At 41.9% G+C, this 26546-nt stretch overlaps 1 protein-coding gene across 1 annotated transcript; it reads right to left on the minus strand.

Moving 5' to 3' along the window:
* Nucleotides 1-2: 2 nt before the first annotated feature.
* IFRD2 (interferon related developmental regulator 2) lies at nt 3-26546 on the minus strand. Its single transcript, XM_083354977.1, has 12 exons — nt 26266-26546; nt 15504-15620; nt 14497-14581; nt 9402-9526; nt 8268-8425; nt 8021-8071; nt 5507-5688; nt 5128-5233; nt 3780-3917; nt 2781-2909; nt 2371-2466; nt 3-1615 (listed from the first exon to the last, which is right to left on the minus strand). The coding sequence occupies exons 1-12, from the start codon at nt 26309-26311 to the stop codon at nt 1535-1537; spliced, it is 1314 nt and encodes a 437-aa protein (XP_083211103.1). The 5' UTR covers nt 26312-26546; the 3' UTR covers nt 3-1534.

The following is a 26546-nucleotide window of genomic DNA, read 5'->3' on the forward strand; positions in this document are numbered from 1 at the left end:
AACAAAGTTCTAGCACCATATTTATTTATAGGAAAACTTGTGAACTACACAATGACCCACTGAGAAAATAGGTTGGGGAGGACAGAAGGTTCACTTTTGAGGAAATAAGTTTGGGTGACTGATCATGTTAAACAATGCAGCCATTTTGTAAACAATGTCCTAGGGCACGGGTGTCAAACTCGCCGCGGCACGTGAGGTGCTGCGATGTATCATGACTTTTTTTGCATTGCCAGAGCTGTGGTGGGTCCGGCCTCCATATGATGCAAGTGGCCTGCGAGCTGGCAGTTTGACACCCCTGTCCTAGGGTCACCGTTTTTCTCAGTATGTACTTCAGACACTCAAAATTACAAATGTGCCCCTGACTCAGAAAGGTTGCCTAGCCTCATATTTGAACATTGTGTTCAATGGCAAAAATCAAAGTGACAAGTTAGCCAAAAACGAAATAGTCACAAGGTGAAGCACCACTGCCACAGCATTATGGATTGCTTCCCACTCCCACTCCAAAATGAACAATAAAGACAAAACTAAATCAATTGTGGTGTCAAAGGCCTGCTGCTTTTTTTTAACCAGACCACAAACCAGAGAACTTCCTCATAATAGGGTCAATTCTTTCGGTGTGGAGAAAAGAGGAATGCTCAACCCTACCAAAAAACCCAAAGACAAGGAAAGGACTGTTTTCAGCCTGAGGCCCAGCTTTGTTTGACTTCTCCTTTTGTCATCCAAATAGAGCAGTTTCCCATTAAAAATAAATAAATAAGTGAGGAACAAAGCTGACTCCCAAAGAGCAGGAAGAAAATGACAAGTGGTGATAAATAGGATATAAGAATTTGGCCAACAATGTTAACCAACGGTGTCAATAGAGAAGAGGTGTAACTTCTTCATGTGCTATCAAGCCTAACTTTTAATCATCCACACTGATCTCTAAAGTACATTTCATCCTTCTCACAGCAAAATACCTTCAACACCAGAGGGGAAAATCCCAAGGCACCCAACCTCAAACCAGTCCTTTTCAGCCTCCATTTTGGACACTGCTGTTGATAACCTTATCCCAAAACCACCTTCTGCACCAAAGTCCTCACTGGGAAAATTCACAACTGCAGGAGGCAAAGGGAGAAGATTCAGTCTTTGATTAATACATTCAGTAATGGAGATAGGGGGAAAGGGGTTAAAAAATTACTGGCTTAAAAAAAGCAGCAGGGGTGAGAGAAGAATCTCCCTACCACCTAACCTCGCTTAAATTTTTGGTTAAAAAAATAAAATGGCGCCTGCCCATTGTCATCCCACCATAATTCAAACATCCAAGACATTTAAATATCATTCTGTACATATATAAAAGCCCCCGAAGAAAGTGTGTGTGTGTGTGTGGGGGGGTGTTGAGGGGAACAGGGCCCAAGCCCAATTTTTCAATGGGTTGAGGCCATGTGGGGGCTTCTGCCTCAGGATCTCTCCACACTTGCAAAGTTCACAGTGGTCCAGGTCTGTCGTAGTTCATTGGCTTCTATGGAAGGCAGGAAGAGGAGAAGGAAACAAGCCCTCAGAGGACGTCAGCTCGCTTATCTCGAACACGGCTCCTTGCTTTCGTTCGGGCTTTGAAGGCAGCAGAATTATACAGGTGCTGGGGCAGCCAGAGGGAGAAGAGACATAGGTCACAACTAGCTCAGAAAACTGCCAATTACAAATCATGGTCTAAGTCTACCAGGCCCAAAGTAATTTCTCTTGTTGTAGTGACACTGAACTCCTTTACATCTTGCAGGATATCCCCCATTATTAACGTAATTCTGAACCAGAGAAAGAAGAGGAAGTTCTGTAACAGTAAGGACAGAGTAACCCTGCTGGAACAGCACGAAAACATTTAGATCAAACAATTTCATTTATTTCTTCAACGGGCTACATGATGCCTAGTGATGGTGGTGGGGGCTTACAAACAAATTAAAAACCATCATAAAAAAGGCATATCAAGACACTCAAAACTAGTTGGCCGCTGAGGACACCAATCAAAATACTACTATGTGCCCTAAAGACAAACTCTGCCCTAAAGCCCAAGGGAACAGTCAGAATTGCCAAATCTTACAAAAGGGCAAGAGGACTGAATGATCCAAATGCTGGGGTGAAGCAATTCCAGAGGACTAGAAGCTTCTGGAACGTTCAGAAACAAGGCACAAAGGCAACAGTTCCTTCTCCATTTTGCTCCCAGTGCCTGGTTTTTAAATATAGCCTGTGCATTGCTTGAAATGAGAAGTCTTTATTTTACACTACCATCTTTCCCTTTGAGGCAGGCTTCTTATTTCCCTGATATCAGAGAACACCACACAGAGCCTGAACAAATTAAAGGAGAAACCTCTAGAAATATCAACAGCGTTGATGGCCTACCTTCTCAAAGCGTGAGATCTTACTGGCTTTAACAGTGGCTGCATCCAGGACTAGTGGCGGTCCCAGCTCAAATGTGTCCCGTAACAACTCATTGTTCTGGGGTGAGAAGTGCAAAGAGAAAGGAAGGCCGTTAGGTGATATACTGGGAGAGGCTGCTAACATAAGGAGATCCCTGGAGCCGAAGATCACTTTTGCATCCCACTCTGGTGGTCCACTGCTGAAATCTTACGCTTGCTTCACTACCCATATTTAAACTGAGCAGCAATAATTAGACACCACTGAGTTAAGATTAGTTCCTGGTGATTATATGGATCAATGCTTACCGTCTTGATTGGCTTCCCATAATTATCCAAAACTGTCCCAAGCTACTATCTCTCAGCAAAACCACACCACATTCCACATCTGCTTACCTGCAGGTGGTGTCTGACACCAGAACCAAGGGCCTCTTTGAAGGCATTGTATGTTCTTCTCCTTGCCCAGCTGTCCACATACATGCACTCCAGTCCAAACTTGATGGTCTCCTCATGGCACTCCCCATTCTGGAGAAGAAGAAATGCTCTTGGGGATTCCAAAATAAGAGCTTTCATTAACTCTCTCCCCCCGCAACCTCACTACTGAAGGGTGACCCTCAGACTCTGTTACCTCCTCATATGCTGGGAAATGCCCTGAGGCTTCTTGGATGCCGAGTCCAGGGACAAACTACTTTAAGATTATAGGTTTTTTTTTAAAGCTACACAAGAACTTACCAAGGCACTGCCAACACAGGGCTCTGAACCGTCACAAAACAGCTTTATGATAATACTCTATAAACAGGATAGTACAGCCATCTACTTGGGATAGATATTATCATAAAGCTGTTTTGTGATTGAACTTTGCTTCTTTTATTGCAAGGGGCTGTGCAAGCACCCACACCTTTCCTCAGCTCTGGAGGGGAAGGGAGGAAATCTCTAACAGATGTCCGTCCGTTCCAGGACAAATAGGATTTTAAGGTAGAGACTGGAATCTATTTTCTATACTAAAATTCAGCCGTGGAACATTTAGGTAACATGTAAAAAGGAGGGAATTTCTCCCAACATGCACAAAGTAACTGTTCCTCAAAAGTGAACAGTCACCATCTGGACTACAGCTGGAAGAGACATGGAAGTCATTAGGTCTCCTCCTCACTGCAAATGGAGGCTTCATTCCTGATAAGATGATTCTCTAGCCTCCACTTGAATGCTTCTGACGTGTGGGATTATGAGAGGGTAAGGATCTGAAATAAAAGTGCCCGAGGATCTTTTGAAAACCAAACAGCCGTAAGCTCTGCTTAACAGAAGAGGGGCTCCCGAACCACGTTTCCCATCCAACCTCCAAAATTCCAGTTAGCATAGCTTTTGTAGTGCCCGGTAAGCTCTGTTAGGAAGAAGCACCTCAATATAATGCAGGACATCGCGGAAGATGGAGCGTTGCTTGCGTCGGTCTGTTTTGGCTCGATACTTGTTGCTGTCAGTGGCCAAGGCTTTTAGTTTGGTGCACAGCAGGTCAGTATCCTCATAAAAGAAGTCCTCCTAAGGCCAAAATGAAGTCAGATCTTAAGCCTAAAGGGCCCAGTTTAGGCAAAAGGCAGCCCGTCTTGCATGGGAAGCAAGGAATAAGTCAATCTCTTTCAAATGTTATTATTTTACTCTTCCCTATAAAAAATGAGAAGTCTACAGCGGATGCTGGGTTGGTTATCACTTTCCCAAAATACCACCTATATCTACCCTAATTAAAATAGGTATTAATGCTATGTACTTACAGTAAGCATGTCCAAAATCTGGGGAGATTATTAATCTTGCACAAAATCTCATACCTCTTGAAGTGAGATAACTGAAATCTCATGACTTTTAGCTTGTTCACAAGATTTCAGCAATGCGGGAGGGGATGGGGCCTCACTCTAAGATCAGGTAAAAAGGAAGAATTACCAGCCTCGGTTCTGGCTCGTAGGATCTCCTGTGCAAACGAAGTGATCAGGCCCGCATTTAGTTACAAAAAGGAAATGGTATCTATTGATTTGACCCAAGCTGTTAATGGGAATACAGACTTACAAATATGGAGTGAGGGTTCTTTTTATTCAATAGTGAGCAGTTTAAGCACCAGCTTTGGCCAGGGATCATTCTGCTTAACTCAGTCAGAGCACAATGATATCAATTCCAAAGTTATGAGTTATCTACTGTACATTCATCATCCAAGCCACTAGAATGAGCCCAAGGGCCACAGTACTTCTGCTAGCCATCCTGGGGGGGGGGTCATGGTCCAAGGGCCAGATTTCAAGTGTAGGTAGATTAGGCCCTGCTGGGTGCTGTGCCTGCAGATTCATCAGTGGCCAGCTCTTCCTCTACTAACCCCAAAGGCTTCCAACCAAGTTGGGTGCAATGTGACTCCCTTGTTTTGCAGACCCTCTGCTCTGCAGAACCAAAGGGCCTCACGAGTTAAGTGGTAACCGATCAACTCTTCAAGCAAGCCAAGCGTCTCATTGTCAGCAACTGCTGAGCAGTCTGTGCATCGTAATGGGAAGAGGATTTAAACCATACAGAAACTTCCTTTTGTTGCTGGAAGCAACTTTGGCATATATAGCCTCATGGTCTGGTTCTGTGCTTTCTCATTCCTGTCTCCTCCGTTATTCTAAACACAATGGACCTATAAGGCACCTTGACTGGAAAATGTTCAACACAGTATTATATGTCTTTGTGCATGTATGCATATATAGCTGAAAGACTCAGAAGAGTAATTTCATACCTCTATGTCTCGGGCCAGTTCAAATAGAAGTGCAATTGTTTCACCTGCCACAATCCGCAGATTGACATTATCACTGGAGAGCATCAGAGGCAGTTTAGGTAAATGTCTGTGGAAGAAGATAATTAAGGATAACTAACAAAACAATGAAGGGGAGAATCCTCATAATCATCCAGCTATTTTGCAGAGAGGTTGCTGCTATATCTTTTTTTTTTTTTGCAACAACCGTCCTGTTCTCTGCATCTAAAAGATCTAGGGGCAAAACTAACTATGGATTCCCTACAGTGAAGCAGTAAATCATGGTTTCTATGTGTCAATTAGAATGAAGAAGGCTTTCCTCCATCTTAGAAGAAATACTGCCTGATAAGATAAATCAACTCACTCATCCAGGATCTTCTTAATCTGGCTGCCTGGACAGATGGTGAGGAGCAGCGACCAAGACTGAAGTGCATTGCAATGCAAGATCTGGAGCAGAGGACTGTGGTGGGAGGGTGCCAAGCTGGCATCTTTGCTGCATGAAGTGCCAAAGATACCTTCCAGGCAGACCAGACAGGATACAAGGTCCTGAAAAAAAAAGGAGAACAAACCAGTCAGTTCTCACGCAATAAGCTAAACAAGTTCTAGTTACTCTTTTAGGGGTTCAGAGTGTGATGGCTTCCCGATCCTGATGACGATTGACCTGTAGGCCCTTGACTGTTTTAGATCTAATTCTGCTGTGCTTCAAGCATGGCAGAGTTACTCATATAGGTTTAGTCCACGGGGCAGGCAACCTCGGCTCTTTTATGACTCATGGACTTCAACTTCCAGAATTCCTGAGTGCTGACTCAGGAATTCTGGGAGTTGAAGTCCATGAGTCATAAAAGAGCCGAGGTTGCCTACCCCTGGTTTAGTCAAAGCTGTCCTATAGGAACCTTTCCCATTTTTGCTCTCGAACTAAAGCACCCTATGGGCTAGGCTAGGAGAATACTATGAGAAGGAACGGAAGAGTGGGAAATACAGCCCTTCCTTCTACGGCTAATTTTCTCATAGCAGCTTCTTTGCCTCAACTTGAAAGGTTAGGCAGAGGAATAGTTTTAACTCGGGCTAACTCCTACTGCTGAACATGTTCGGTACAAGGAGGTCTGGCTGACTGCATTTTAGAAACTAAAGCACCAAAGCTCAGCAGATTGGAAGCTCGCTCTCTGCTTTTCTTTTACTCTAACAATAAGTGAGGGGTCCTTGATGCTCTCTGAGCTTTTTTTTCTTGCAGACGTTTCATTACCCTAACCAGGTAACATTTATCAGTGCTAGTAAGGAGTGCTCTTTGCTGTCAGTTTATATTCTGGTGTCTTGCCTGTCCGTGTGGCCGGGGGGGTGGTGTCTCAGGGATTCTTTGGTAACTGATGATGTTACCTGGTTAGGGTAATGAAATGTCTGTGAGACAAAAAGCGAGCTCGGAGAGCACCAAGGACCCCTCGTTTCAACCCTGAGCTACAAATGTTCTCCTTCATTGCTAACAATAAGTGCTTCGTATTTTTCCTTGGCTAGATTTACTACACCTCCTGGCATTTGGATATGTGCATTTTAAAAGTTTGGTTTTACACAACTAGTGCGTGCTTGGCAATGGTTAAGCAGCGTTATCCGAAAACAGGAAAGAATAAAAACAAGAAGTAAAAAAAAAAGAAACAAACAAAAAAAGAACAAGGAAACCAAGTAAAGTCTGCTTCCTTTCATAAGGTGAGCTACAAAAGATAATAGCAGACGTAGTAGAATTGCGGCTTTCAGTGACATGTCGCAAGACTGACTCACATCCAAGATTAATAATTTTATCCCCAATCCATGTGTTTTTTGAAAAGGTTTCCAACTGAGATATAGTCGAGTTATAAAGTAGATTGGGAATGACTGCAGATCTCTGGATTACTTGGCAGAGTTTAGGAAAATGTTGGACTTCAGTGATTCAATGATACAATAATTTATACTTGGCAAAAATTTAGGGACAGGGATTCAACAAGCTCATTTTAAATCCCAACCACTATGCCATTCCAAATAGTCCATGTGGTATAATGGACACATACACTTCCTCAATCTAACGCCTATCGGATGTGGTGGACCTCAACTTTCATTTTCCCAGACAGTCCTGGGGTTAAAGAGGTGAAAACAGTGGTCTCCTACTACATCTTGAAACTCCAGGTACATGATGAATAGGTAGACAACATGTCCGTCTAGAATGAGGAAGAGCTAATTCACATTATCCTGTGAATTTCATCAGGTAATTGATCTAATCTAGCCTAAAGAGTTGTTCTGAGGATAAAAACACTGTAATACATTAATTAAGTCACATTAATTAAGTCACTTTAAGTCCATAAAGGCAGGATAAAAAAGGAACCAATAAACGAATATATACAAACCTTCTAATGTAGTATAGTAAGTCATCCAAGTAGGGAGATGGGCAGCATAAGCATTTAGTAAATAAATTTTAAAAAATATAGACATTCTTCTTAGAGCTCAGACTAAAATTCTTCGTAAAAACGATGCTTACTGCATGGACAGAATACCATATGAAGTGTGACAGGAGTTAACAGAAAATGAAACACATCCTTCTCGAGGACCCCCTTAAGAGTTCTGCTGCTAATGAAGAGTCAGAACATTCCAAATTCCGTTTTTCTTTCGGATACACCCCTGGACGAAGAAGAACATCGTGTTCATATAATGCACCTAACAAGGAGAGAAATGCAGACAGCCGCAAGGGAAAGTCTGCCGTTTATAGCTTTGTGGGGCTCTCTGAGCTTAGTTGTTTGCCAGACCTTGTCAATGCTACAGCTTTCTGGCTAAAGCAGTCTTCCCCAGCTGCAGCACAAGGGAGCTCTCAGACTAACACTCTGCTAATTCCAGCCAGCCAGCCCAAACCCCAGCATACCTCCATATCCGCAGCAGCAACATAGCAGCACATCCCAAGAGCAGTTGCGCACTGTCAGTGGGTAGACAAAATAAGAGAAGGAAGGAAGGAAAGAAGGAAGGAAGGAAGGAAGGAAGGAAGGAAGGAAGGAAGGAAGGAAGGAAGGAAGGAAGGGAGGGAGGGATAAAATCATTCAGAGCAAGGATTCCACTGCATCTCCCACCCGCATCACCCTTTGCTGCACACCAGAGGAAGAGATAATACTCACGCTCTGCCGAGCAATAGGGCTGGCTGAGGAGTCAGTCAGGATGGTGATGAGGAGCGGCTTCAGGCTGCGGAAGACCTCCTCCCCTTCTGGCCCTGAGCCCATCTGAAGGCACAGTAGTGTAAGAACGGTAGCAGCAAGGGCCTGCTCCTCCCCTTTACCTGGCAGGGGGAAGAGATACAGAACTATTCAGAGGCTCCACACCAAGAAAAGGGAAAAGCAGACAACATCACAGACACTGGGAGCAAAAGGAGACTGGATAGAGTGGGGACACAGGACACACAATGTCGTCTCCTTTCCGTATAGGCCTACCATCAAATCTTTTTTTATTATTATTTTTTATTTTAAGACTTGCAGGACACAAAGGGAACGTCAAAAGTTAAACCAAGGCCACAGATACATACGTGTCTGATGTAAGCGAATCCCAACATTAATATGGGAAATGTGTTTTATTCCTTGGTCATCAAAGACAAGAGACCCTATACACCTCTCTACTAATGCAACACAGATGGAAGAAAACCAGTTTATGATTTTTGCAAGAGAGTTTGCGTTTCTAAAGATGCTTCATTCCCCTCTTAAGAGAATTCTTAAGCAGTTAAAAGCATGACTTGCCATTACTCTGTTATTATTAACTTCTGTTTTCAGTTTGATAATGGCAATTATATCTGTCTGCTTACGTGGCTATTATAAAGCTAACTGAGCCTTCCCAAAAGGATACCACCTCCCAAGTTCTCGGAGTAAGCAGGGGCACTTGAGAGAATGAATGCGCAAAAGACAGGAGGGTCTTTGCTGAACATTTCACTGGTGAACACATCAGCCTCATCTTCCTCATCTCCCACCCCTCCCAGCTTCAGAAACCAACTTGTCTTACAAGATCTTTGCAGTGATTGGCGAGATCACATTTGATACGCTAATAAGTATTTTATCCGTCCAAGTGTCCAGTTGCAGTAAGGCGCAAGTTAAAAAGTGCCACACTGAAGAACTAGCAAAGCAATCGATTACAACTATTTCAAGCCCAAATGATTTCGGTGGGAGAAAAGTGAGGCAGATGCTTAATTCTGCCATTAAACAAAAGCATCTGAAGTCTTTTGACTGCAGTGATTCAAGTCCCAAAGGCTAAAATCTTGGGAAGCTCACCTTTCTTCAGGCACTTCTCTAAGGAATCCGTGAGGGTAAGCCTGCGTTCCAATAGGAAGTCAAAGAGCGTCTTGGAGGAGAATGCTAGCCTCAGGCTCTCTAGGGCAGCCTGCCGTGTCTTGGCACTAGAATGGCAAAAAAGTGGAGTGGAGGGGGAGAAGGAGAGAAAGAAAATGAGAGACGCAACACAAAACCATGCCTGAAACCACGTCCTCCCTCTCAATCTCCATGAATGCCAATGATGCATCATACTCAAATTTAATGAATTATTTAACCCGAGATTTCTCAAAAAGCACCCACTGGGCAAAATTTGCCAACTTAAAAAAATCTGGGTATGCATTTGCCCAACTGCTCGCTGCCAATCAGGCTGCAGTCAGAATTCCTTTTATATACACAAGACCAGCAGCCATGAAGATTGTCCATTTTTAGTTTCCCAAGATGAGCTCTGGATTTAGGCGTTGTTTTCCAGCTTGATTTCTTGTACCACAGAGAGCAGTCAACAATAGAGAGCGCCCTAAATTTAAAAATCAGCAAAAACTAGCAAAATCCTCTTTGCTGTTTGTAGCTGTTCAATAAAAAGATTTGAGTAAGTCTATCTATTTAAGCTTAACATAATACTAGGTGACCAGGATCGCTACTACGGTACTGTATAGGCTTTGAGAAACTAGCCTAACTCTGCACTGTTCACTGCTTCCCAGCACTTCTCTTTTTTTCCTACTTTCTTTAATACATATTATATTAGGGTCCAGATTGACTTTCTGCTTGTATCTTCAGTGCAATTTCCCAACCCCATTCCACCCCATAGATTGTTCATCCAAATTTTATATTGGAGTATTTCTCTTAAGTTATAAAGTAAAGGATAGAGAGGAGACACGATAGACCAATGCCAGTTGCCTGCCTCTAATCCTTAGGAAAGAACCTACTTGCCTCTTTTGTCTGGGTGATGAGAGCAAAATCCCTGCATAAATGGCAAAAAATGTATTTGCTAGAAGCCAGTCAGCAAGGTGTGCATGAAAAGGTTTATTTCATTGTACGTATAACCTGGTTATCCTACAGAAGCTCAGTGCAATGCATCTGCTCTCCTCTACCCTTATTTTACTCTCACAATAGTCTTGTAGAATACATTAATTCTTCTTACTACATTATAAGATAAATCCTGAGCAGAATATCACATTAAATTTTTCTTGCTGCTGAGAAAAAGTCTTGCTTAATAGCAGACAGGAGGCTTAAGACTATCCTTCTAAAAGGTTTCAAAGAAAAAAAACCCCCTAAATATAATGATAGCATCAGAGTTCAGCATTTAGCAATATTTAAGCAACCTTCTCACCTAAGCAAGGTAGAAACTGGTTAGTATTTGGATAGGAAATGATTAGGAGATCTCAGGGCTGGATTAGAAAGTTTTAAAAAAGAGAAAAAAGTGAGAAGGCAATGATAAAACCCATGCTATATTGTAGAGAAGAAAACTACATGGATATGTAGTCACCAGAAGACAAGTTCAATTTGATGGAGTCTTTATGATGTAACCGCTACATTATGTATTCCTTAATATCTAATTTTTGGCAAAGGAGAGGTGGGAAGACCAATGCAGGTTCAAAGACATGTGCACATGATCACGTTTGCTTCATACATATATCATGTTCCATGTGTACAGGTAGATCACTTGTCCAGAGACTGTTTGAAGTTGCAACAACACTGAACAAGTGGTGCTTATGACTGGTTCTGGCTGTAGCAAGACTTCCACAATCCTGTGACTGGGACTTGGGCATTTAGCAACCTGCTCACACTTATAATGGTTGCAACATCCTGTGGTCATGTGATCATCACTTGTAACCTTGCTTGCTGGCTTCCCAGAAGCAAAGTCAATGGGAAAGCCATCGAGGAAGGTTGCAAGGTTGCTCTACTAAGTCCTCCTGACCTTCCTACCTTCGTGTCCCAATGTGTCATCCATTCCCTGGCTCATGGCCTGCATTAAGCTTCTCAGGTCCTTCCCCAAGACATTTGTGGCCTGCATTGGCCTTCACCTGGCCTTCCCCTACCTCCCCTCTCACTTCTTACCTGGGATCCCCATTTACAACCAGTGTGTCTTGGGATTATAACAGCAACTGGGATTGGCTATAATGCAATATGATCATGTAATGTCATGCTATAATAGCCACATCGCTCAGCAAAGGCAATCCCAGCCCCAATTCTCATTGTAACTTGAGGAGTACCTGTAATTCTTTATTCTATAATTCTATTATTCCAAAAACTGTGTAGATTGATATTTCTGGGAGCAAAATGCAATCCAAATGCACAGTTGGCAAACCCCAGGATCCAAAGTGTGAAGATATAATGATTTCCTCCAACATTCTTTATTTAAGCTCCAAGAGAAGATGAGCGAGGGAATGAAAAAGAATCACTGAAAGTTATCAGCATAGAGGATTAAATTGATTTTTTTTTGTTAAAAGGAGAAGGGGAAGTGGGAAGTTATTGTCCAGTTATTGTTCTGCATAACTGAGAAGCCTGGCCATAAATAAATCTAATAAAATTAAAAAATTAAAATCAAATAAGGGCAGCAGTAATTTGTGCAATGCAGATCACTGTGCCAAGGGCTCAGTGAACTTTCGCCAAATCTTTTCAATGGATCTGCATCGAGCCAAGCTTGGCCAACGTGGTAACAATTTTGGCAAAGCTTCCAATTTCCTACGTGCTAATAGGGATGTCAGATCTCCAAGCTCAGGGTCTGATGTAAGCAAGTGCATCCTCTGTGGATGGAAAGGGGAGGACTAGTTCTTGGGTGGGATGGGTCAAAGGAACTGAAAACCAAGGGAAGAATCAGAAAGGATATAACTGACTAACACTCCAAGAAGGATCCAAGTTTTAATGTGGCGTTCTTGGTACTCTCTGAGCTCGGCTATTTGCTTGCAGATGTTTCATTACCTGACTAAGTAACATCATCAGTGCTAGTGAGTATGGGGTTTTCTCCCTGTTTAAATTCAGCAGTTGAATTAAATTAAATTAAATTAAATTCCCAGTGTTGAAGGAGATATGATTTTCTCCTAGGTATTTCTTCAATTAGAGTACTGTGTTCTGCTTGGTTGCCTAGAATCAATCCCTACTTATCTGGATGTTGGTTGCTAGAGAGGATATGTTCTGGTTATTTTTGTTTAATTCTCAGATTTTTTTCACTGTCTCATTTGAAGGGTGTGCAAACATGGTTTAGCTCTATTTATTAATGGCTGATTAGTCTGAATGCCAGGCTTCAAGGAATTCCTTTGTCTTTTGTGATTTGGTTTGGTCTAGGATTTTCATTTTCCCAGTTGAAACTATGGCTGATTCTGTCTGTGAGTTTTCCACGTGAAAGTAGGTCCATGTGTTATGAAAAGAACTGAGTAAACTATTGTATAGAAAAAGGGAACAAACACCACACTTACCAGCACTGATGATGTCACCTAATCAGATAATAAAACATCTACAAGCAAACAACCAAGCTCTGAGAGCACCAAGGACTCCACAGTTTAATCCTGAGTTACATATATTCTCTTCTATTGGAACAAGCCTTAATTTCAGACATTTGCCAAAGGTAAAACTACTAAAAAACCTCTCAGAACTGGAAATGACAATAGAATTTCCTAAAGGTAAAACAAATGCAGAGAACTTAGTATCTCCCACGAGTAAGCGAATGGGCTGAAAAATATATCCAATTCTGCGTTAGTGTTCCCACTATTCTTTCTTCTATGCACCCACCTTATTGCAAGGAGAATTGTTCTTAGCATGCAGCCTGATGTTACTTCTGACTTTCAAGAAGTCTTGACTGAGTTCCACACAGTCAAGACAATTCTTCTCAATTTAGACCCTGCCCAAAACCAATTTGTGCTAAACAAAATTAAAATCCATGCCACAGCTCAAATTTCCAAATGTGCAAGCAAATTGTGGGCAGAGTTGCCCATTTGTTTCTGATAAAATGTGTGATTGATGTTGCTGTGTCCAGTTTTATTTTCCACCAGTTATGAACTCCAGGCAGAAGGTATAGGAACCTGTGGAAGAAGAACTGATGTGTCGAATTCAGAGGTCACTTTATCAATCCACCAGCTGCTCGGTCTGCCTCATTGTCCAAGATGGAGCAGAAGGTGGAGCCATCAATAAACTGGCTATAGTGGTGCAACAACATCAAATAAAATGATGAAAAGGCTATTGGAAAATAATACATGTCACCTGTAATGTTGTTGTTAGCTGTGAAGTCATGTCCGACCCATCGTGACCCTATGGATAACGTTCCTCCAGGCCTTCCTGTCCTCTACCATCTTCTGGAGTCCATTTAGGCTCACGCCTACTGCTTCCGTGACTCCATCCAGCCACCTCATTCTCTGTCATCCCCTTCTTCTATTGCCCTCAATCTTTCCCAGCATTAGGCTCTTCCCCAGTGAGTCCTTCCTTCTTATTAGGTGGCCAAAGTATTTGAGTTTTGACTTCAGGATCTGGGCTTCTAAAGAGCAGTTAGGGTTGATCTCCTCTAGGACTGACCAGTTTGATCGCCTTGCAGTCCAAGGGACTCGCAGGAGTCTTCTCCTGCACCATAGTTCAAAGGCCTCAATTCTTTGGCGCTCGGACTTTTTTATGATCCAACTTTCGCTGCCATACATTGCAACTGGGAAGACCACAGCCTTGACTATACACACTTTTGTTGGCAGGGTGATGTCTCTGCTTTTTAGTGTGCTGTCTAGATTTACCATGGCTTTCCTCCCCAGGAGCAAGCATCTTTTAATTTCTTGGCTACAGTCCCCATCTGCAGTGATCTTGGAGCCCAGGAAAATAAAATCTGTCGCTACCTCCATTTCTTCCCCATCTATTTGCCAGGAATTGAGAGGTCCGGATGCCATGATCTTGGTTTTCTTAATGTTTAGTTTCAACCCAAGTTTTGAACTCTCCTTCTTCACCCGCAACAAGAGGCTCTTTAGTTCTTCTTCACTTTCTGCCATATGCATATGTCTATTTACATCAAGGATTAGCAAGTTCATTTCAAAATAATAGCTTGGACATTTTGGACACAGTTTATAAAGTTTTGGCTTCAAAATTAAATACTAGTCTTGGGCACCCAAAAGTACACGTATCTCACCTTTTGTCCATCACATTGTCGATGCATTCTTTTAATTTATCTTCCATTTCCTCTTGCTGTGCTTGCTCATCTACTGCTTCCCCTCCTGAGAAAAGCAGCAGGAGAAGAAAAGAAAAAGAACAAAGCTATATCAGACCAGACAGACTCAAGACCTGGATTTCCTGCACTCCTAGAACAAGGAGAAATCAGGTCTGAATGGTACTGGCAGAACTGCAAAAAAGTTTCTTTATCCTAGCAGTTCAACAAGCTTTTTGTTTCACGCATTTGTTCAACAGGCTCTTGGCAGTTCTTGAACTTGTTCATTGTTCTAACAGTGCTCTAGTTTTAAAAGAATTAGCTCAGATGAAATTAGTAAAGGCTGAGGTTGTAATACTAGCATAAAAATGCTTACATTTTTTTTAACCATTCAGCTGAAAGCCATTCAGGCCATCAGCTTGTTGCTACTGTAAGGCATTTTTAGAGCCCTGATTTTTACCTTTATCATTGCTACATACTAGGCTTTCTTTTTATCATCGTTCTGAATTATTCTGTTTTGTGATAATATTTTAGTAATTATTTACTATTTAGTAATTATTTTAGTATTTTTTTCCAAAAGTGGTAGCTTTTAATAAAACTCACTGTCTAGAGCAGGGGTGTGAAACTGCCGGCCCACGGGCCGGACATGCCATGCGGAAGCCGCACCCACCCCATTGCTGGCAATGGCAAAACAGTCCCAATATGTCACATGATGTCACGAGTTTGACATGCCTGGTCTAGGGAACCCAAAACATAATAACAAAATAAGCAGAAGCTGCCAATAGCAAAAATACATTGTGTTGGGATTGTAGATTAAATAGATATTTATATAACCAAAGTATTTTCATTACGGAACTTTATTGAAAATTCAGCATTTGCAAGCCAATACTGTATATCTCTATCTACCAGATTAAAAAATAGTCCGGTCTATGGCTTTTTTTTAGTAAACTGAACCATCGGGTTTTTGAAAACCATTTTTTGCCTCCACTCACCAGTCACTTCCTCAGCTATACTGGCACTTTCACTGGCACTGCTATAATGACTGAGCACTTCACTAGCTGCTTCATCATCACTTGCTGGAGACTCCATCTTGGGGTTGCTACGAGCACCTAAAGGAAGACATAAAGAAGATCACAACGGCGATCACCTACATTGGATTTAGAATTTGTCTAGCAAATGTTGTATCTGAAGAGTGTGAAGTGCATTATCTTTACTCCAGGGGAAAGACAAATTGCCAAGAAAATGATGTACATAGAATCACAACAAGCTGGTCACTATGCCACCACAAACTATTACCATCCCTGATAAGAAATCTAAAAAACCAAGAGAGTAGTAATATTCTTTTCACTATTTCATAGGAGAACTCACTATCCTGATAAAAGATAACTAAAACTATTACTACTGCAACATATATTTGTACCTGAAAAATCCGTTGGAGTTTTTGGGATGGAATAACTCAAAACAGAAATAACGTAGCTATTTGGATGCATACATTCTTAATAAAGCAGCATTCCTCAAGATGCCCATCATATGGAAAGGGAGACTGATGAAGGTTGAAGTATACAACTGTCAGATCTATCAGGCTTTATGTTTCCTTTCTACTCTTACTACTCTTATCTACAATGCATCTCTTCTTTTCATCAATAACATTAATAGTTATATTATGCTTTAGAACCAAATCAAGAAATAGCAATTACTGCACCTTAGAATACACAAAAATACAACATAGACCAAGATTATCAATCTAGGCAACTCCAAGCCTCAGGACAATAAAAACAGCTACCCACTTCACGCACACACACAAAAATAAACTATAAAACCTACTGTCAATGATATTACAAGCAAAATTAAAAGTCAGAATATGGGCTACCAAGGCTAGTTCTGAAACCGCAAGTACTTAAGATCTAGATCAGGATGCAGAACCTTTTAAAAGTAAAGTAAAAAAGGTAAAGTTTCCCCCGCACATGCGTGCTAGTCATTTCCGACTCTAGGGGCCGGTGCTCATCTCCGTTTCAAAGCCGAAGAGCCAGCGCTTGTCTGAGGATGTCTCCATGGTCATGTGGCCGGCATGACTAGACGCCAAAGGCGCACGGAACGCTGTTACCTTCCCACCGTAGTGGTCCCTATTTTTCTACTTGCATTTTTACGTGCTTTTGAACTGCTAGGTTGGCAGAAGCTGGGACGAGTAACAGGCGCTCACTCTGCTACGTGGCACTCGGGATTCGACCCGCCAAACTGCCGACCTTCTGATCGACAAGCTCAGCGTCCTAACCCACTGAGCCACCACGTCCCATTATTTGGGTAAATGTAAAAGTACATTTACCCAAATAATGTATCTTTTTCAATAATATTCCATAATATTGCCTTCCAAGCTATAACAGACCTTATAAAATATTTGTCTCAAAGGTTAACATAAGGCAGAACAATTAATGATCAATCAATCCACAGTCATTCTGGTGTATAAGACTATAATCAGAAAAAGTTAAAAAAGGCAATGGTGGCAGAGAGAATTGTTTTCCCCCCCCTACTCACCTAAAGCCAGAAGAAAAGCCATCCCATCCCTTTATATTGTCAGATAGCTCTGTTACAATGTACAGCAATAAGCCTGTTACTGGCCTTTGACTAAATTAGCCCTATCAGCTTTGGCACACTCTACTGATAAATACTGAAGGCCTGGACTAGGAGATAATTAGCACTAAGTGCAAAAATAAGGAAGAAACAGGGAGAAACCCAATCACCTCTCTCTGACTTTTAAGGGACCAGGCTTTGCTCAATACCTATAAAAGCCCTCATGGGGTAGATTTATGACGACAAATAATTTTGTTCAGAATCCAAGCTGTGTGGTAAATATTTTCTAAGCGGACCACCGTGGATAACTGCTAAAAACAATAACAAAACAGGAATAAAACATTAGCCTTTAAAAGATAGTCCCAGTAAGCAAACAGGAGGCTTAACAGAGAAGAAAGCTCTTAATGCTTTCATACTTTAAGGACCAGCTATCCACAAAATGTTGAGTTTAGCCTCTGGATTTGGGGTGACCACTTACATAATTTCTATGAAGCCATCCTTTATGGCGGGAGAATCTCCATCGTTTGGGCACCCAGGTCAAAAAGCCATGCCCGCCTGCCCGCCTGCTGCAGTCGCTTCTATCAATTCCTTCTGAAACGGAAGCCGGCAGAAATGTAGACTAAACGGGCTTCAACGTGCTTCGCTGCCTGAGAAAATGTATCGCCTCAGCGGGCCTCCTGGAAAGCTAAGTGAGTGAGGTAAGATCTCAACGGCCGATTTCTGAAGTAAAGACAGCACCTGCTTACAGCATACTTATTACAGCATCAGGTGCAGCATCAGGAATGTGTGACTTAGCCTTAAGCCAGGGGCGGTTAACCTCCTGGTGCATTATTTCTTTTTTAAAAAGTGGCAAAGGTATTTTAATATTAGTTGTCTGTCTCTATCACTGCTATGGCATCCATGTTCCAAGCAATGTGCTCTGATGCATCTCCAGTCTGCTTGGCTACTGTATTTGAAAGAGTGCTTCCCCTTAGATAGCCTGATGGAGAAGTAAGGCTGGAGGCAGCTGGGAAGGCAGCCAACTCTTGTGCCGAGCCAGCTAGTCTTCTCTTGTTAGAACGGGATAAATCAAGCTACACCAGGCCCAGCACGCTGGTGGTGATTAGCCTGCAATAATTAAGATATTATTACTCTGTATCGTAAAAACAAAGGATATGAAAGCATACTTAGATTCGACATTCTGCTTCATAAGCAAGCAAGGAAAGGAAGACCAATGATCAAATGCTCCCAAAACTGAGAATATTGTTACACGTGTAACAATAGCTTTTGATTAAAATATTTAAATGGGGAGTTTCTTTTTTTTACATTTTTGGGGGAACAGAGGCTATTCTACTAAATAGAAAAGGTGAACACAGCCTACAAACAAGTTCAGGATAAGACAACACAAATTCCATTTTTCAGTGTGATCAAGTAGCAGAGAAGCCCCCAAAGCATTCAAAAGACAGGAGGACTGGGAACAGGAAATGTAGTTTAACTCCTAACCCTAGCAACAGTGTAGCTGGGACACGAAACTACTCATCTCCATAAATAGAAGTCAGCAGCAAGGGAGTGCCACGAAAGGGTTACTGGTCTCTAGCTTTCCAGCTGACACACCAGAAAGCTGACCAGTGGCAAAAGCCAGATGTGACTGAGCACACAGGTGGGCCCCAAAGCAAACAGGGCTGTCTGGTGCCACCTTGGGACAAAGGGAAGCTGGAGTCACCATGCTATACCAGCAGGGGCTGTCAATCACCAAGAGGTGATCTGGCATTTCTAACTCAGACAAAGAGCAAGAACTGATGCACATGTGCAATTGAAGCTGTATTTAGTGTGAGTACTTGCAAATAGCCTGCTAACACATGCCAAAAGAAGCCAGCATCCTAAATTTGCAGTCAGTGGAAAGTCAGGTTTGGTCCCAGGGGTGGGGGGTGGGGATCGGTGGCTGTCTAACTCTAATGCATATCAGAATGGTCCTCGCTGAAACCTACATCAGTATTCCATTTCAAGGTGGATCCCTCACAGACCATGTATTTGGTTCTCCCCCAATGTCTTCATGAAGACCTTTTAGGTAGGGAACTGAAAAAAATGTCTGCTGATTGAGAATCATTTCACTGGCTTTACAGCACCTTCACTGCTGTAGTGGTCTCTGCTAAGATTCTTAAGGCTGAAATCAGGGGAGATAAAGATTACTACAGAGCTGCAAAAATGCCTATTTTATATATATATATGGGAGGACACAGAGCTTAGAGATGGAAGCTGAAAATAATACACTGTGAAAAAAGTCACAACAGATGGAGAGTGGGAGAACTTTCAGAACAGAGTTTTTAAGGCAATGCTAGCTTAAAAGACTCGGTGCCCACATTTTTTAAAAAGTAGCAATTTCCGAGCGTTTTAAGGCAGCACGCGTCACCCTCTGTTCTCTAAGATCATCCAAAAGAGTTGCAGCTTGAACTCCTCCTGTACCCTTCTCGTCTATCTGTGCATCTTCATCCTCTTGATGTTCTCCTTCTCCAGATCCCTCTGCAGCTTCCAGAAGTGTTGATGGGGTTACTTCCAAGACATTATTATAAAAATCATGCGCTTGCTTCACATTACTCAAACAGTATCTTTTGCCATCATACATGAAGCTCAATCCAACTGGGATCTCCCATCTGAACCTTATATCTCTTTGCTTGAGCTCTTGCACAAGAAATATAAAATCCTTCCTTCTCTTTAAAATCTTTGGAGGAATTTCTTTTAAAACCAGAACTTGTTGACCAGCAATCACAACTTTGGTATCGTAGGCAGCTTGTATAACTTCATCTCTAATTTCCCTTTTTACAAAATAAACCACCACATCTCTAGGCAACTTTCTCTGTTTAGCAATCCACGAATTCACACGGAACACTTTGTCCATACCTTGTTTTAATTCAGATGCTGGATGGTTCAATACTCCCTCAAAAGCCTCAGAAACCAGCTGCTTTAAATCTTCCTTAATATCCTCTTTTAGGCCTCTAATTCTCACAGCAAACTGCATCTGGTAAAATTGGGCCAAGCTCTGTTCACTGTCAATTTTGTCTTTTAAATCTTCAATTTCCAATACTTTTGCTTCTAATAAAGCATTCTTTTGAATCAAGTCTTGCACTTGATCATCCAGCACCTCCACACATTTAGCAACTTTTTGCACTGAGGACAAAATGTCTACCTTCATTTCTCTAAGTTTCTGTTCCATCCTTTCTTCCATTCTCTGCTCCAATTTCTCCAATTTCTCCTCCATCTGTAGAAATTTAACACCCATTGACTCCAAAATTAACTGGGTATGTTTTTCAAGATCCTTCGATGTCAATACATCAGGAGAATGCAACGCCTGCAGCAATGATTGTTGTTGTGTTTTTTTTAAAAAAAAAAAAGTTTTGGGATGCTATGTATGGTAATAGATTTTTTTTTTTTTAATTTGGAATTAATGGACAACTTACTACAGAGGAAGAGGAAGAAAGTTTTGTGGGTTAATGTGGGTTAATTTGTGTAAGAACTATTTATTAATGTGCAAATGAGAATATGTTAAGGTAATAGTGATGTGGAAGAACATAGATGGGAATGATGCTAGTTTTCTTTTATTTTAGTTTTTTATATATATTTAGTATTATTAAGGATTGGTTTACTATATACAAGCTAGAGAGTGATGGATTTTAGAGTTTATAATTGTTAGTATATGATTGTTTATGATTGCCTTTTAGATATATACCTTGTATTTTGCTCTGGGAAGTCGGGGGGGGGGGGGGGGGGAGGGGGGAGGAGGGGAAGTGGAGGGGGGGAGGTAGGGGAGGGAGGAGGGGGAGGGGGAGGGGGGGAGATAGGGGGGAGGTAGGGAGGGGAGGAGGGAGGGGGAAGGGGGGTTTTTTTAAAGGAAAATTGTATTTTATAAAACTTTTCAATAAAAAAAAAAAGTAGCAATTTCCAAATACATCAGCAGAAAATAAAATGAACGATGAAGAAAATCCAGTGGACTATACAGGTAGCCCTCAACGTATGACCACAACTGAGCCCAAAATATCTGTTGTTAACTGAGACATTTGTTAAGTGAATTCTGCCCCGTATACGATCTTTTCTTGCCGTAGTTGTTCAGTGAATCACTGCAGTTGATCAGTTAGGAACCTGGTTGTTAAGTGAATCTGGCTTCCCCATTGATTCTGCCTGTGAGAAGGTCGCAAAAGGGGAGCACATGACCTTAGGGCACCGAAACGGTCGTAAATATGAACTAGTTGCCAAGCATCTGAATTTTGATCACATGACCATGGGGATGTTGCAAAGGGTTGTAACTTTGAAAAACTGTCATAAGTCACATTTTTCAGTGCTGTTGTAACTTTGAACAGTCACTAAACAAACTGTTGTAAGTTGAGGACTACCTGTACTGTTCAATGATCTGGCTAAAATCCTAAAAGACCAACTTAAAAATGCTAGCCACCCATTCCAAGGAGGATATTGGAGTTAGGATTCCACCAGAGAAGACGTCCCCATGCCCCTGATTCCATCCAGTGTGCAAGCCAAGGGTGGTATCAGGTAATTTCAAGGAACTGACAGGTTTCAAGGGAAGCAGCACCCATGGCACAATCATTGATAATTTTGAATTATACCTGGAAATATACAGGAAACCAATTAATCAAGTGTGCTTTGTTGTAGGCTTACAGCCTATCTGTTGTATATCAAACCCAAGTCCTCAAAAGCAGCCATATACCCAATGAAAATTAGGAGCTATTATTAGTTGATACTAGAGCAGGGGTCGGCAACCTCGGCTCTTTTATGACTCGTGGACTTCAACTCCCAGAATTCCTGAGCCAGCGTAGCTGGCTCAGGAATTCTGGGAGTTGAAGTCCACGAGTCATAAAAGAGCCGAGGTTGCCGACCCCTGTACTAGAGCATGAAGAACTGTGATTATTATGGCCTCCTGTGTTTTTTAGGAGTTTTTTAAATAATAAATCAGCTAGTTGAAAACTCAGTCTGTCAAAAGAAGTTCCACCAATAAAGGAGAATTATCTGTAGCTCAGGGTTGAAATGAAGGGTTCTTGGTGCTCTCTGAACTTGATTTTTTTTTTTGCAGACGTTTCTTTACCCAAACATCATCAGTGCTAGTAAGGAGTGGGGTTTTTTCTGTTTATATTCTAGTGATCTGCCCTGTCAGTGTTGGTGGGATGGTCTTGGAGGCTCTTTGGTTGGGCTATTAACAGTTAGCTTGCTGGCAGATCCTTGTTTGGGGTATTGTTTACTTGATTGTTGGTCTGATGTTAATCTTGGGAGTTAATCTATGCTCATTTGGGTGCTGACTGCTGGTGGGGAGGTGGTTTGTTCCCTTTTTGGCTTGTTGATTGCCTTTTTTTGCATAGTATATAGATACTGTTTATGTCTATGGGTCTATTGATGGCTAATTTGTCAGAGTGCCAGGCTTCTAGAAATTCCCTAGCATTTTTGGACTTGGCTTTGTCTAGGATGGTCACAGATTCCAAACTGAAAATATGGTTAAGTCTGTCCATAGGCTGTGAAACCATCATGTCTTCTGACTGCTAGTTGGTGTGCAGTCATTACGCTGAATGTTGCAGATGACTCCTGTTTTTTCTTCTGGGGCTGCTGGGTCCAAAGACTGCATGTCTTCTTCACTTCTTCTAACTGCAGAACACATCCATGAACACCCCTTAGCAAAGTTACTTAGCAAAGTAACACATCCCAGGTTTTATAGAGGATATTACAAAATAATAATAAATAGAGAGGAGACTGACTAGCCAGTATTCAGCTGTCCAGCTGGAGTGTTCCATGACATATAGAGGGGAAACTCAGTTCTTCTTCCAGGGCTGACATCAAAAAATCATGCAAAGTGTTAAGGGCACCAGCAGCTGGGTGGCCTTGGAACCAGCTGATTCATGTAGTTTAGCTGACGTCATGTTTACTTTCATGCATTACAGGAGGATTTTGTGACATTTCTATAGTAGATCAGCATGCCACATTTCTTTTCTTTTTGAATTAGCACAATGAAAAGACACACACATGACAAGTGTCACTGCTTTCATTCCCTCAGAAAAACTGCAGTGTGTGGAGAATTTTACTTTTCTACAATGGGAGACTTCATAGATAAGAATCTGGCCTTCTGCAAGGTAACCTGGCCTGCTTAATTACAACACATGGTAGATTCGAATGTTTTTCACAATTCTGTAATTCAATATAAGATCCTTATTCTGTTTGCACAGAATAACCCAGTCAGCTGAATCACAGTTTACCGAATTAACCATACTGTAAAATAAGCCAATCACAGTGGCTACATTTATATAAAAAAATTTCAGCAGCATCTAGTCACATCTAGGTATAGATGTTGGATGAATCCAGCCAATGGACTAAACTAAAGCAAGTAATATTACTTTATATAAACAAGGGAAGCAAGGATGAATGAGATGTAGTCAATTAGGTTACATCTAAGTGTTGAATAATAGGAAGGCTACCATCATGTCTTCTATAATGGTACAGGTAGACCTCAACTTACAACCATTTGTTTAGTGACCATTACCATTAAGTTATAACAGCACTTTTTCCAAAAGTGACAACCCTTGCAGCATGCCCACAGTCACATAATAAAAATTCTGAGCTTGGCAACTGGCATGTACGAGGGCAATAAACCTCCATTTAGTTATCAATGCAGACACTCGCAGATATAGAACGTTTATTATACACATTAGAAAACTACAACCAACACCACACCAGCATGCCCAGACACTTATTATGGATGGCTTGTCTGAGTTTTCATAACATTTCACAGTAGACTTCTGAATTGATGGTTGCTCCATGAACTTCACTAGCAGTACTCCTTTGGCATCTTCACATTTGGGAGGATTTTCTATGGCACCACTTCCGGTGTGGTGTTGGTTCACAATAATGCTCGCCCGCACACCACTAGACACACCCAAGAACTTCTGAAGCAGTTCCATTGGGATATTTTTGATCACATACACACACACACACAAAACCATACTTAAGAATTTCAAACCTTGTAAGAGGTTATGACAAGTGCCTCAATTTGAATGGCAATTATGTCGAAAAGTAATGCAATACAGTTTTCTAATGTGTAAAATAAAAGTTCTGTATCTGCGAGTGTCTGTCATTGATAACCAAACAGAGGTTTATTTCTGAATTGCCCTCGTATTTATGATGGTTGCAGTGTTCTGAGGTCCTTTTGCAACCATTTGATAAGCAAAGTCCATAGGGAAGTCAGATTCACTTAACAAACTGTAATTTTAAAACTGAAGTGATTCACTTAACAATTGTGACCAGAAAGGTGTAAAATGGGGCAAAATTCACTTATAACTGTCTTGCTTAGCAACAGAAATTTTGGGCTCAATTGTGGTTGTAAGTCAAAGACTATATTTCCCCTCCATTTGATTCAAAGGCCTTTCATTTTAGAGTAAACCATGATTTGTTTTAACCATATTTTCTAGGACAAGCCATGGTTGTGTTCAAATGTTACACTAAATCAAAACCAAAGAGTATTATGGTTTAATGCAATGTGTGAAGCCAACTAGTCACTCATTTTTCACCCCATGGCGAAAGTTTCATCATTCATATTGTCACTCTGGGTTTCTGTGCACAAAAGCTGCTTGTACTTGTGTACTATCACACAAGTTGTTCAATTTTGAACACAGCAATACACAGAAACTACTTGAAATAATATAATGGTCATCTGGTCATATAAACATTTGATGACCATAGCAGAAATAGTACAGAGCTGGCAAATACTGCTTTCTCCGAGACATCTAGGCCGCAGAGAATTAAGTGTTAAACATTTAACTATGAAGCCAGCATGTAATCCTCTTTATACAACAGGAATACAAGCATTACTTTTTGACAACTGTGGATACAGCTACTTTCTCACTTACAAAAATCAAAGTACAAAGCAGAGTGGTAAATCAGTGAGATGAAAAGTGAACACTGACATTTATTTGTTCTCAGCAACCCACAGCAGATTCATCTAGATTATAGAGATAATATCAGCAGTTAGAATTCTATGCCTATAACTACAAGTTTCAGCAGTGTTTTTCTGGTAGAAAGGCAAAGTTTTAGCTGGGCTACTATTTAATTCTTTTTTTAATTTTTGTAATTTGTATTTTTTATATGTGCCCTGTTCACCGCCCTGAGTCCTTCGGGAGAAGGGCGGTATATAAATATAATAAAATAAAATAAATAAATAAAATAAAGTTAGATGGGCACATGAACAGCACAAGAGCTGGTTGATAGGCAACCATGCAATGGCATCACATCCTGTTTCTCTTATTCTATCAAGCCTACTTTATTTCACACAGCTTAGAACACCAATATACTTTATGCAGTCTGTCACATTATCCAGCCAGTTCGTGTCAGAGCATAATGGCAGAGTCCACCCTTCTTTTCTTGTTTTCAGATCTTAAGACTTAGGCATTCTCACTCAGCACACCACATGCGAACGTGGCCTGCATAGCCCACCGCATAATACACTTTTTTAATGCATACAAACCAATGTGTATTCAACAAAGTAGAAACTCGGTTTATCTTCCCAAACAAAGATCTCTATGTGGTCTTATATTCCGGAAACCATTTAGTCTCTCCTAAGAAGCAAGCAAAGAGAAGGCCAAAGCGGGGGAGGGATATTCAATCAGGGTCAAGAACTGGAAAACCAGAAAGTGGGATTTTCTTCTTTCATTTAAAAGACATTTGCTCGAATTTGGGGATTAACAACATTTCAGGTGAATGTACCGGGCAAGCGATGGACATATCATTTCAATATTTCCCCCCCCCCCCAAATTTACCATCCACACCACTGCTAAGCTTGTAAGCCGCCCTGAGTCTTCGGAGAAGGGCGGGATATAAATGGAATTAAAATAAAAATAAAATAAAATAAAAATAAGACTTTCCACCCACGCTTCTCCACCCTGGGCGCCTGTAAGAGTCAAGGGAGCCGAGAAGAAGATCCGCTTTCCGGGCGCGCCGGTCCCTCCTGACACGCGGCATTCCAGCCTGGCTTGCCGCCGTGGCAGCTGCTACAGGTCCTCCAAGGCCACACCGGAGCTGCGCCGGCAGGCAGAGCGATTAAGGCTCTCCCTTCTCCTCCTTCTCCTCGAGAGAAAGAGAGCGAGCTCCCGCCGGGCTTTCCACCCCAAAGAGGCGAGGAGGCAGGCGGTCGGTCGCCCAAAGCCGCTCGCTCTTGCCCGCGCTTACCTCGCCCGCCTCGGCGGGAACCTTCTCCCCGGCGTGATCGGGGCATGGCTAAATCGAGCGGTTATCAGGAGACGGTTTCTGACCGAGCGGCGCCTCGACGTTGTGGATCGACGGGTACGGTCGCTGCCTCACGGGGGAACCACGCCGTTCGCTCCACCACCATCTTCCTTTCCGTGATTGATCACTCGCTCTCTTCCCCCCCGCCAAGCGAGTGCCGCTGCCGCTGGTGCCGCCGTTCCCTCTGGGAGCTGGAGTCCTGGCGAGCCAGGCTTGCCCAGCTA

This window comes from Vipera ursinii (genome assembly GCF_947247035.1).
Source record: "Vipera ursinii genome assembly, chromosome: 2".
Lineage (NCBI taxonomy): Eukaryota > Metazoa > Chordata > Lepidosauria > Squamata > Viperidae > Vipera > Vipera ursinii.

What these genes read in the sequence shown, in the direction of transcription:
- IFRD2 (XM_083354977.1), bottom strand. Translation starts at nt 26,311, where the DNA reads ATGCCCCGATCACGCCGGGGAGAAGGTTCCCGCCGAGGCGGGCGAG. An exon ending in ATGTCCTGCATTATATTGAG is followed by an intron (nt 2,910 to 3,779) that starts GTGCTTCTTCCT and finishes CTTCTTCTCCAG; the next exon opens with AATGGGGAGTGCCATGAGGA. An exon ending in GTGTCAGACACCACCTGCAG is followed by an intron (nt 2,467 to 2,780) that starts GTAAGCAGATGT and finishes TTCTCACCCCAG; the next exon opens with AACAATGAGTTGTTACGGGA.